The 12,833-nt window shown below is 36.6% G+C and overlaps 1 protein-coding gene across 1 annotated transcript in view; it reads right to left on the bottom strand.

Annotated features, from left to right (window-relative positions):
- Positions 1-12,833, bottom strand: part of HDAC6_1 (Histone deacetylase 6) — a 198,782-nt gene that overhangs the window by 160,524 nt on the left and 25,425 nt on the right. Inside the window, exons 13-18 of the mRNA XM_051212727.1 lie at positions 12,504-12,593; positions 9,880-9,986; positions 8,882-9,007; positions 7,004-7,135; positions 4,447-4,500; positions 674-761 (exon numbers count right to left, since the gene is read on the bottom strand). Coding sequence (XP_051068625.1) covers positions 674-761; positions 4,447-4,500; positions 7,004-7,135; positions 8,882-9,007; positions 9,880-9,986; positions 12,504-12,593 — 597 coding nt within the window. The remainder of the gene's footprint in view (positions 1-673; positions 762-4,446; positions 4,501-7,003; positions 7,136-8,881; positions 9,008-9,879; positions 9,987-12,503; positions 12,594-12,833) is intronic.

Here is a 12,833-nt window from a genome sequence, read left to right as displayed (position 1 = left end):
TGGGCTATGATACTTCCCGGGTACGCAAACTGAAGTAGGTGGTTTACTTGGGGGGTCACACCCGGAGACTTCGACCTAAGGGTCTGATCCACAAGGCAGTGGAACAACGTTAGGAGATTTAGTACCATGGTAACCAGTCACCAATCATTGGTTTATACGCCTTTTGTTCCCCCAGGATCATGGAGCCCATATGCACCATTCGTTTGGAATCAGGGTTTTTCAACTCCCCCAGCTGGGTCTCCGTATACGCCAACACGGTTAAAGCGTCGGATATTCGCTTTTCGTCTTCTAAATTTTGTAAACAACACCCCCACCACGAGAAATCAGTGAGTAGGACTTCGCTGACAGTGGCTGTATACGCGTGGCTACGTGAGAGCATTTCGAGAGGGCATTTAGGAGCAGTTGGGATATTTGAACATACCAACAAGCATTGGAATAGCAATCAATGATTTCAAGGATATGATACTATATCTAAATTTTTGAGACCTAAGTGACCTGATTTCGATCCGTGATAGAGTTGGCAGAATACCCTGATGAATCTTAAATCTAGAAAAAAATATTCAAGGCACTTCGATTTTTCTTTTGAAAGTTCCGATGATGTAAGCTGAATTATTCTTCAATACAAAATTGTGACGTTCATTCAAAATTAATTTCTTTAAGTTATTCAACTTACTTCAATACATTTACAACGACGTGCAAGACCAAGTTGTTTCAAAACTGCATAAGTATGTTTGATACGTTCTGGATTTTCTGGATATGTACTTTGTATATAAGAGATTCATAAATTAAGGAAGTAGAAGAAGAAGAAGAAACAATCTTTATTACAATAATGATAAAACAACTTAGAAATTAAGTGTACAAGTAATGATAGAAATGAATTTTGATTATAAGTTAAGTAGTTTAATTACGTAACAAACAGTCTTCTTAATTCTTAAAAACTTGATAACTTCGATTACTCACAGTCCACACTTCATGGCTTTCCAAATCATGAAGGGATGACCGATTTATATGCTTATGTACATCAATTGTATAAGTCTCGGCTTGCCAAGTTGTGTATGTAGATATATGCAAACGGTAAGTGTAGTACATATTTCACCTTCTATTTAAGTAGATTTGGGAAGAAGAACAAGTGCCGATGGACTGGAAAGAAGGACACCTCGTCAAGATTCCAAAGAAAGGAGATCTGAGCAAATGTGAAAACTATAGAGGAATCACACTACTGTCAATACCAGTGAAAGTCTTTAACAGAGTGTTGTTGAACAGGATGAAAGATGCAGTAGACGCCCAACTGCGAGATCAACAAGCTGGATTCCGTAAGGATCGGTCGTGCACAGACCAAATTGCAACACTACGGATCATCGTCGAACAATCAGTTGAGTGTGACTCGTCACTGTACATCAACTTCATTGATTATGTATAGGCATTTGACAGTGTAGATAGGAGAACGTTATGGAAACTACTTCGATACTACGGAGTTCCTGAGAAGATTGCCAACATTATCCGGAACTCACACGACGGACTACAATCCAAAGTCGTGCATGGAGGACAGCTGACAGATGCATTCCAAGTAAGAACCGAAGTCAGACAAGGGTGTCTACTCTCTCCCTTCCACTTTCTTCTGGTGGTCGACTGGATTATGAAGACCTCGACATCTGAAGGAAAACACGGAATACAATGGACAGCTCAGAACCAATTAGACGATTTGGACTTCGTAGATGACCTAGACCTCCTATCGCGTACACACGAACAAATGCAGATAAAGACAGCCAGTGTAGCAGCAGTCTCTGCATCAGTAGGCCTCAAGATAATACACAAGGGGGAAACCAGGGTCTTGAAATACAACACGGAAAACATCAAACTAGTCACACTTGATAGTGAAACTCTGGAAGATGGGGAAACCTTCACATACCTGGGAAGCATCATCGATGAACAGGGAGGTTCAGATGCAGACGTAAAGGTGAGGATCGGAAAAACAAGGGTCGCATTCTTACAATTAAAGAACATACGGAACTCAAAACGACTGTCAACCAGTATCAAAGTCACAATCTTCAATAGGAACGTCAAAACGGCCCTACTATGCGAAGCTGAAATCTGAAGAACTACAACAACCATCATCAAGAAGGTGCAAGTATTTATAAATAGTTGTCTACACAAGATACTCAACATCCATTGGCCGGATACCATCAGCAACAGCCTTCTGTGGGAGAAAACAAACCAACTTCCAGCTCAAGAGGAAATTAGGAAAAGACGATGGAAATGGATAGGACATACATTACGCAAATCATCAAACTGCATCACGAGGCAAGCCCTAACTTGGAATCGTGAAGGGAAGTGGAAAAGTGGAAGGTCAAAAAACACATTACGTCGGGAAATAGAAGTAGATATGAAAAGGATGAATAACAACTGGACGGAGCTGGAAAGGATTGCCCAGGACAGGGTTGGATGGAGAGTGCTGGTGAGCGGCCTATGCTGCTTCACGAGGAGTAACAGGCGTAAGTAAGTAAATGTAATTGCTCGTAAAAGGAACGTAAGGTGAAAAAATATCTGTTCTATGTCTAATACAATCAGTGGCCTAAACCATCAGGTCGAAGATATAATAAGAAGATACGGTAGCAAATACTAGCGAGAGGTGTCCATCAACCATACATGAGAAAGTGCTTAGGCTTATGTGTATGTTATGAAGTCCATGGAAGAAATTCTTTGTACCAATGGTACGCATGCAATGCGTAAAAGACAGTCAGTTGTATCAAATATGTTCGAACGGAACAGTGTCTATCTACCCTTCTAGAGTGAGTATATCTATGTGTGTACCAAAGGATGCATGGGTGAAAACTTGTGTGTTACCGGTTTGCATGTAACGTATATTTGCTCATAGAGTAAGTATACCAATGTGTATACCAGAAGATTATTGTGTGAAAACTTATGTTACTGTTATGCATATGGGCTACACATGTTCCTGATGCGACACTGATGCGCCAGCACTCGGAGGTTCCAACAATTTCCACACGAAATCATATCTACGCGGTAGGTTTTTAGGACTTTAAAACACGAAATCCAGCTCGAGAAAAGTCACACCGGCTTCATCAATCTTGAATGGCTAGAACAATAAACACTGAAGTTGATTTTACTACACGCGATACTGTACTCAATCACATATATAAAAGTAGATATTAATTATATTTAACTTCCATATGCATACATGGATTTAAATGTGTATGCAAAATTATGTACATTAGAATGACAGAAAGACGAACTTCTACTTGTTTTAATGAGCATCTTCCAAAAAAACTACTGATTCAAATCTAGAGCTGCTTACATAGTTCAGTAGCACGCTTCCTTCAAGACAGGGGAGAAAAAGTGGATTCAACGATTTCTTTCAAAGTTATCAATAAACGGTATAAGTGAATAGTTTTTCAAATTAACAGAATCCATAGTAACTAGAGGGTTGAAATTCGGCCTTTGCATTCAGAAGGAGTCTGGAATAAACCATCCACAACCTTGGTAAAATCTTGAAGTTTCTCCTTTAATTAATTGTAATGATAATTTGGTGATCTGAACTTACACACTTTCTTTTCTTATATAAACTTCCAATTTTTTTTTCATAATAAGCAACAAAACTGATCAAACATTCTAAAACTATTACTTAAAACTTTAATTCTCAAACTTTCTCAGATTATTTATTTATTTAAACAGATAAATATTGATACAAGGAGGCACTGAATGCATATGCGCAACATAAATCATTCGATTTGTGTGACGAATGGGATAATGCCTAAGTGCTCAAACCGAAACAGATGGTTTTCTTAGGGGTTCACACACGGAGACTTCAACCTAAAGTCTGATGTATAAGGCAGTCGAGCAACGTTAGGAGATTTAATCGCATGGTAGCCGGTGACCAAAAATAGGTTCATACTCGATTTGTTATTTCAGGATACTGGAGCTCATGTGCACCATTGATTTGAAATCAGGGTTTTCCAACTCCCCTAGGTGGACTCTCCATGTCTCATATTATAGACAACACGTTATTAATTAACATTTAACTTTTCTAACATCATATTAATAATAGGAAATAATTAAACATACGAACTTGCATTCGATTGAAGAGAAAGCAACAAGATAGAATGAATAGTGATATCGAGTTTCTGCAAATAGTGGATATTCCCGATTTGTTTCATATTCAGTTTTTTTGATGATTTCATAATAAAATGATGGTAATCATTGCTGAACATAAATATTAACTTATGGTTAACCAATAATTAATTTCGCTAAATGTATAAATTTATCATTATATTTTTTTTATAAAAAATTTACAACCCCCCATTACTTTTTAAACTAACAAAATAGACTACTATTAAACTTTATGAGTAGTTAATCACTTAACATAAAAATAAATGTGTAAGTATATGTGATATCATGGAAATATTATTTGGTTGAAAAATAACTTACGGATCTTCCTCATTCTTATGATTTTGCATTCGATTGTCATAAACTAAACAGGTTCTAAGAAATAAAAAATGAAATACAATAAAAGTATTAAGTAACATACTTTACGAAATGAAAGCTGAATTGTAGTAAGGATTAAGGTGAGAATAGTTGTCAATGTGTGAAATCAGTCTGAGGATTAGAAGAAATCATTAAGGACTAGATAGAAGTTTATGAGTTATCACTAAACCCTCTGACAATACAGACCAATGATTCCTCCACATAAGAACTTTCATCTAAATATGATCGAATAGTGTCAGTATTTTGGCTCCGAGTTGATGTGAAACATTAAGGAGGAAGAATGTATTTGTAAAATTTCAGTGAATGAATTTGAGATAAATCCAACATTTCGCCTGGCAATATGGTACAATACTTTTCAAGCGAATATAATCAAACATCAAAATTATCGAATAAAAAGTTTTCATCTATATATGATCTAACCAACTTCTCTAGGTAGATCCATCGTGCCCACCAACCCGATTTAAGCACTGAACATTTGCTTTTCATCGTCTGAATTTCGTAAACAACACTTGTACCATGAGAAAGCAGTGGCTAGGTCTTCCTTTGCGGTCGCTATATACACGTGGTCATATGAAAGCATTTCATGAGAGAGAGAGAGAGAGAGAGAGAGAGAGAGAGAGAGAGAGAGTACTCAGCCCACTCTCGATCGTACAAGGGTATTTCAATGGTACACATAACTCCTACACTCTGATTGCTTAACAATTGACTTTACTTTCTAAAAGTCATTTTAAGTATTTCTCATGGAATATATTTCATTTTTTTATATACCTAACTAATTAAGGGCAAAAAATAATCACAATTAGTATAAGAAACAATATTTGTGTATAATAATGGTCTGGCCGCCTCTAGGTTTCTTCCAACCTACTCCTCTACACCATAGACCTTAACATATAAGTGAATTTTAGTTCAAGTCGTTAATATCACATTAGAATGAAGAGATAAAATTGACAAAAAGAATATTACATGAATCTAAATAATAATGATATCAATGATAATGGGAAAGATTCGGAACACAGTTCAAGAAAACAGAATAAGATGTAGATGAGGGAATACTGAAATTCATAATCTGGAAAAAGCTAAATAGTCAATGTGTCCGTTCCATTATGACCGAATATGAACTATATCACCTTGTCTCTTTAACTATTTTATTGATGATAATTGCGTTAATTGCGACCAGATCGTAAAGATCTAGTGACATAGCTTAGAACAATAGTCAATTGTTTCATGACCTCCCACAAGTTCCAATTTTAAATTATTGCAGCAGACATTCAACATCGATGTGGGTGGTGAGTGTGTGAAACAAATCTAACCACTTCAGTTGATTAAGATTCATAGATACATCAATGAAGTTGACATCTTTACTTAATATCCTATATCTAACCTCAATATTCCTTACTCGATCATTCCATAGTATGATAAACTGAGTTAATGAATAAAGGAGCATGGGTTGAGTGCCAGATTCAAGGATAATTTAATTGAAGTTTATGTCAAGTAAATAATAAATAGCTCAAACATTTTAAATCATTCGAGCTACACAATGGAACCTTTGATAAACACTAGCCCTTAAACACCAGAATATATAACAAAGAACAAAGCATAGTGTACACTAAAAGCTTGTAACTACAACCTATGATATTCCTCTGTTCACATATTTGTTTCATATCATATCCTTTAATTCCTTGTCTTCCTCATTATCATTCATACTGCTACTACTTTAAGTTATTTACGATACATCCAGTCAGTCAGTTAACAACAACGTAGAACATCGTACATACGTACATCAATTCGAGTTACCACACAGATACAATTGTCCATTCAAATTCCATAGTGGTAGAAGTAGTAAGAGTATAAGCAGTAATCGGAAACATTAGGGTTTGGACATGTTATTCAAGGAGTATAATCCAGTGAAATAAATTTGGAAAGAGAAAAGAATAAAGGAATACGGAGAACTCAGAAGATTAGAATTTGGGAGAACACAAACAGTGTATGCACCTGCGCACACCATTGCAAACGATTATGAGCCATATTATTCAAGGTCTCTAACCATCAGTTGCTATCGTCTCGTGGATCCTAACCAGTTAGTCTACACCTACCAACATGACTCAGTCCACTTGTCAATGACTTCATGGATTTGTGCCATGTTTTGGTCTGGCCGCCTCTAGGTTTCTTCCAACCTACTCGTACACCATAGATCATCGTTCGTCTGGGTAGTCGGTGGTTGGGCATACGTAGCACGTGTCCTAACTATCTCAACATGTGAAGTTTCACTACTTCATCAGATGATTTTCATCTCGTTAGTTAGTACATCTGATTATATTGATATGATTTAATGACTAAAGTACTATGTGTATTTCTGTGAGATTCTACCTTAATTATAACTGACTAAAACGACACCAGTTGACTGGAAACATTTTAAATAGTGTTACCATAAATAATATACACAGGGAAATAAATATACCACAGGCAAATTTTAGAAACCAAACAAACAATTTCATTTTACCCAGATATTCTATTGTTACCAGCAATTGGATGAGTACTTTTCAAATAATCAAATCTTTTCTCTATGCTTAATCTATCTTCATCACTATGATGTTTATCAGTAGGTTCAAAATTTGGGACTTTCACATCTGACCTGAATTTTTGTTTTTTAGAAAAAAAAGCAAACATAAGTAAATCATTTCTTTTTCTTCATGATACGACAAAACAGGGTTGGTATCAAATGATTGGTAACTCCGCCTGCAGCCCCCCGGGGCTACTGCCGGTCCCAAACCCGGATAAAGAAGGGGTATTGTGTATGGGGTTGGCGACCCCATTCCGTAGAAAACTAACTCACTAAAAAAACGCTAGCCAGAAAAAGTAATCCAAACCATTTAAACCATGCCCTGGGAGTTAGGTCTTCATTTAGAAGAGTTATGACACCTCATGGTGAAAACTGAGAAGTCACGATGCCGATGCCCCTTCTGACAACCAGAACAACCATTAACTTAGGCACATGGAATGCTCGTGCAATGTTGGAGAACGGGAGAGTCTTCCAAATTGCTGTAGACATGAAGAGATACAACCTGGAGGTGCTTGGAATCAAATAATTTATAAGTTTAATCAGTTCGCTCTATATTAGTTTTTCAATAGTTATCAGTCTAAGATTAGTTCATAATGTAAACTACGAAATCAAATGATCTTCAAAAAACTCGCTATACTACTAATAATAATCATATGTTCATTGATGAGTAATTTTGAAATGATTACAGGAATTCTAGTACAAAATTGTAAGCAGTGGATTTTATCACGTTGGAAGTGAAACAACTATCTGCCAGCGGGATTAGAAGATGGTTGGTCAATGTAACGAATTGAATAATTTTAGAAATGTAATCCGTTCAACACCAACTTAGTGGCATGAAAGTTATGAGATCACTATGAACATAAAGGTCGTAGATGAACAGTGGTAAAAGAAGTTTCATATTAGGATGAAATATTTTTCCCGCACCCTAGTTTTCAATAGGTTTCTGAGTAAAGCCATTTGTGTTGTAAACTATGAAATTCGACAACATTCACGAAAAACTGTGTAATCGCTTTTTTCTTCTATAAATACACTTCAGATTAATGACTTGTTATATAACTCATTATAATTAATAAGAACAATAACAACTGTTATTTCAAAAAAATTATTGCATATGAAAAGAATTGACAAATCTACCATGGGAGTTCAACCAGGTCTGTTGTGAGACAGTAACTCACTGAAGACAATGATGTGTGTGTCGCTCAATTTCGTGGATTGGTTGAAGCAAGACACTAACACAACTGGCTGCCGGCAAGTTCAGCGGTCTAGAGGTTAAGCGTTCGTGATAGGTCCTGAGTCCGAATCCCGCGAGGCGGGATCGTTGATGCGCACCACTGAGGAGAACCACAATAGGACGAAACGGCCGTCTAGTGCTTCCAGGTTTTCCATGATGGTATAACTTCAATTGGCTTATGTTCTCAACTATTAAAAATTACTATAATGTCCACAAAACCCATTCTGATATAAATCTATACTTACCGTATAAGACGATTGGTGGAGATTGTAGGATTTACCTAGTTAAAATCACGAACAAATCTTAGCTAAATCATTACTGGAAACCAGAAAGCACTAGACACCATCGAGTTCTAAATTCAGTAATCGAGAGATTAAGATTTCGCGTAAGGGACTAAAGGTTCGATTCGTTGTAACAGAGTCGTAGGTGCGCACTGTTGTGGGGTACCATATTAGTGATGAAATGACCATCTAGTATTTCCTGGTGATTTGACCAAGATCAATTGATGATTTAAACTGTAAATTTTATAATCTCCACAAATCCCCTTGTACTAAAAATGTATATTTGTCAAAAAAAAAAAAACTTACCAACTTTGTAATTTTAAATAACTTATATCAGGGAATGGTACATTATCATTTAATAGAGGATAAATATGTAAAAATTTCCAACGAAAACTTAACGTAGATATACAATTGGATATTGTTTCCAAAACACTGAGAGAGAGAAAAAAACAAAAAATATATACAAAGAATAAAATTATAGTTATTATAGTTATATAATATACCCTTGTGGGTCAGGCTAATTTTACATTGGTCTTCAAGAGAACCAGACACCATCCAGACTTTCACGTGACAACCCAAACAGTACAACTCAAGCCCGTTTAACAGGAGAGCCAGAAGCCGCCCAAGCTTAAATTTTATAACGCGAGCAGTACAGTTCAATCTCTCTTCACAGGAAAACCAGACACTGTATAGGCTTTAACACCCCAATCTGAATAGTACAGCTCAATCCTGTGGCGCAACCACACATTTTGACCTTCTAAATTATTAACTCAGCAATCCTGACTGTTTTCAACTGAGTTTATGTGTGTGCGTTGCTCACCTTATTCATCACATGGCTTCAACTTATTTTCGTCTGACTATAGATATTGAATCATACTTGATCAAATTGTGTTGGCGCACTTGCATTCCCCAGTCTGCTTCGCCACCTCGTTCCTCTTATTGTCTGTTTGAGATAACCAGTGTATAAAATATATCTTGACAAACTTTATTCTCGTATTTGACTTATTCCGTTATTCTCTAACACGAATTAAGTCGATAATTATATGAGAGGGTAGGTTGGATGTATATTTCATTAACATCATCGTTCGACCAAATTGGAGTCGGACCAATAGGCCACTAAGTCTTTTCTGTTACCACTGTTACTGTAACTACTCCTACTATTCTGAGATCTGCTCTAACAATTTCATCTTGCAGTGCAAATGAAGTATTGCAACTTGAACCGATATACATATATACAAGGTTTTACGTTGCGACTGAATAAATGACTGATAGAGTACTATTATCAATATATTACGGAAACTAACCTTGGATTGATTGGTTTCATTGGATCTAAAGATGGCATTGGATCACCTAACAAAGCAGACAAAGTATGACCAATTGATTCACTTAAAGTGTCGAGATAATAGCCACCCTTAAAAAACCAACGACAACAAAAAAGTTTAACAATAATAACAAGTGACAGTAATATAAGCAAATTAAAAAGAATTCATAATCGAATGATAGGAACTGGAACTACCTTTCATTCATTCAAAGCACAAATAATTTAAAAGTAGCTATGAAGTAAATGAATAGTATTTTTTTTTAACTCTTACTCAAGACCTCACGGAGAGGTGTGTTTTTATGAAAACGAGAAGACGACAGGCAAATGTCCGGTGCTTCAATCGGGTTGGTGGTTAAAGAGGATTCACCTGCAGAAGTTGGAAAACTCTGATTGAAAACCGATGTTGTGAATGAACTGCAGTATCCTGAGGGAACCAACTGTGTATGAACCTACTACTAGTCACCCGAACTAGTGATAGGGAGTGAAGTAGTTGAGTGTGTCGACCGCTTCACTTATCTTGGAAGTCTCATCAGTCCTTGTGGTTTAGTGTGTGACGAAATCTCAGCACGGATACAGAAGGCTCGACTAGCTTTTACCAACTTGCGTCATTTATGGCGTAGGCGAGATATCCGTCTATCAACCAAAGGACGTGTTTACTGCGCAGCAGTTTGTCCCGTCCTTCTTTATGGCAGTGAAACATGGCCGGTAAGAGTAGAGGATATTCGTAGGTTACTAGTTTTCGATCACAGGTGTCTTCGAAACATTGCTCGTATATCATGGGACCATCGAGTAAGTAATGCAGTTGTTAGGAAATGAGTACTAGGTAAGGATGGCAAATCAATTGATGAAGTAGTGAAACTTCATCAGTTGAGATGGCTGGGACACGTGTTACGCATGCCCAACGACCGACTACCTCGACGTGCGATGTTCAGTGGTATAGGAGTAGGTTGGGAGAAAGAGAGGGGCGACCAGACCAAAACATGGTACAAGTCCATGAAGTTACTGACAGGTGGACTGAGCCATGTTGATAGGTGTAGACCACCTGGTTGGGGACCGCGAGATGATAGCAACCGATGGTTAGAGACCCTGAATGATATGGCTCAAAATCGTTTGCAATGGCGCAGGTGCATCCACTCTCTGTGTTCTCCCAAATTCTAATCTTCCGATTTCTTCATGTCCCTTTCTTTTTTCTCTTTTCAAATTTATTTCACTGGATTATACTCTTTAAATAACATCTCCAAACCCTAATCTTTCCGATTACTGCTTATACTCTTATTACCTCTACCACTACGGGATTTGAATCGACAACTGCATCTCTGTGCTAATGTGGTGTGGCAACTGGAACTGATGTACGTACGTACGAAGTTCTACGTTGTTACTGACCGACTGACTGACTGACCATGGAACCACATTTCACAATCCTACTCCACCACCTTATGGATTGAATCTCTAGATCAAAGACTTTGGGAGTGGCCCACTAAGAAAACAATCTGCTTCGGTTTGGGAAACTAAACAGTATTGTAGCCCACATACGAATTCAATGACAACTAATTTGTATGGCGTATAAATATTTTAGTTGGTAATGTACCAACATTTATATGTTCCAATAAAATAAAATCAACAATTTCTTTTCGAAAATCATGTTTTATTCCGTGAACTAATAGCAGTCCCAGCAACATGAACACAGAAGTTTTACTTCTTATTTTATGGTACCATAGAAGAGTGTGCAAGACAACGATGACAACTATGCAAGAAATTGAAAACATTTTCAACAATATACATTAAAATACATAAATTTTTAGTGATTAGTTTCGAACCCGAGTTTATATATATATTGATTAAATAAATAAACGTGTCATAATGACTAATAAAAAAGAGATGACGAACAGGTATTTTGTTGTGTGTTACTGATTTCGACAGATATAAGTAGTATGTATCATCAATCGAAAGTGAAACGCCTGAAGGTAGAAAGTTAAGATGAAAGAAAATAGAACAATAACAAACAATGATTGGTGTAGAATCGAAACAACAATGAAGTCTAGGACGATTGGTTGACATTTGCAGAAGGAATAGTCAAGTTTGAAACACATGATTGACATTTTACAAATGAAGTATATACTGTATGGTTCTCAGATGTTATTAAGACGTTCTGTAATTTTTTTTTCAGATACATTCGATTGCCCCCACTTGTGTTCTCGTTCACTACAGTATAACTAAAATGACAATTCACTAACCATACTTCATAATCTGCTTTGGAGCTTCGGAAAGACATTAACTTTACATACCTATATAGTAATAGTCAAATAGCTTATATCTAGATCTTCCCCTGTGTACATGTCTACAAATAGTAAAGACAGTTGGTAACGCAACAAATTCAAACGATATTAGCTCCATCGACTATTCTTCTGATGACTAATGAGTCAAATATTAAAACTGATACGTCGAGACTAGGACCACACCTATCAATCCTCACTTGACCTATTCCCAAATTTTCACGTCCACTTTGTGGCCCAACACCGCGTAGACCGTGTAGCCAATTATGAAATAGCACAGCACATAGTTAAACACTTGTTACATTTTTTAAAAAAATTTGTTAGTGTAACTTACTTCTAAGCCGACAATAACTTTCCCTTCAGCAATCGCCATAAGTTTATGCGTAAGATGAGCATATAAAGAAGGGCTAAGATTTAACTGTCCCTAGGGAAAATTGTTTTTAGCAAAATAACAAAGAATTATTGTGAGTAGGATATATTCAGTTGGTAATTCTAAACAAATGATAGGGAAATTATAAAATAAAATAAAAAAATAATAAACACTGAATGTAATTAGGGACAAAAGCGAGTAACTAAGAAGGTTGGTGTTAAGAGAAGGGTTTCAAGAAGAAACAGTTAATCGGTAAGTGACGGGTTCGTTTCGTGCTACTTTATGGCAGTGAAA

Source organism: Schistosoma haematobium, chromosome 3, assembly GCF_000699445.3.
Source record: "Schistosoma haematobium chromosome 3, whole genome shotgun sequence".
NCBI classification, from domain to species: Eukaryota; Metazoa; Platyhelminthes; class Trematoda; order Strigeidida; family Schistosomatidae; genus Schistosoma; species Schistosoma haematobium.
The sequence above is the reverse complement of the archived record's forward strand: the minus strand, read 5'-3'. Positions and strand labels throughout refer to the sequence as shown.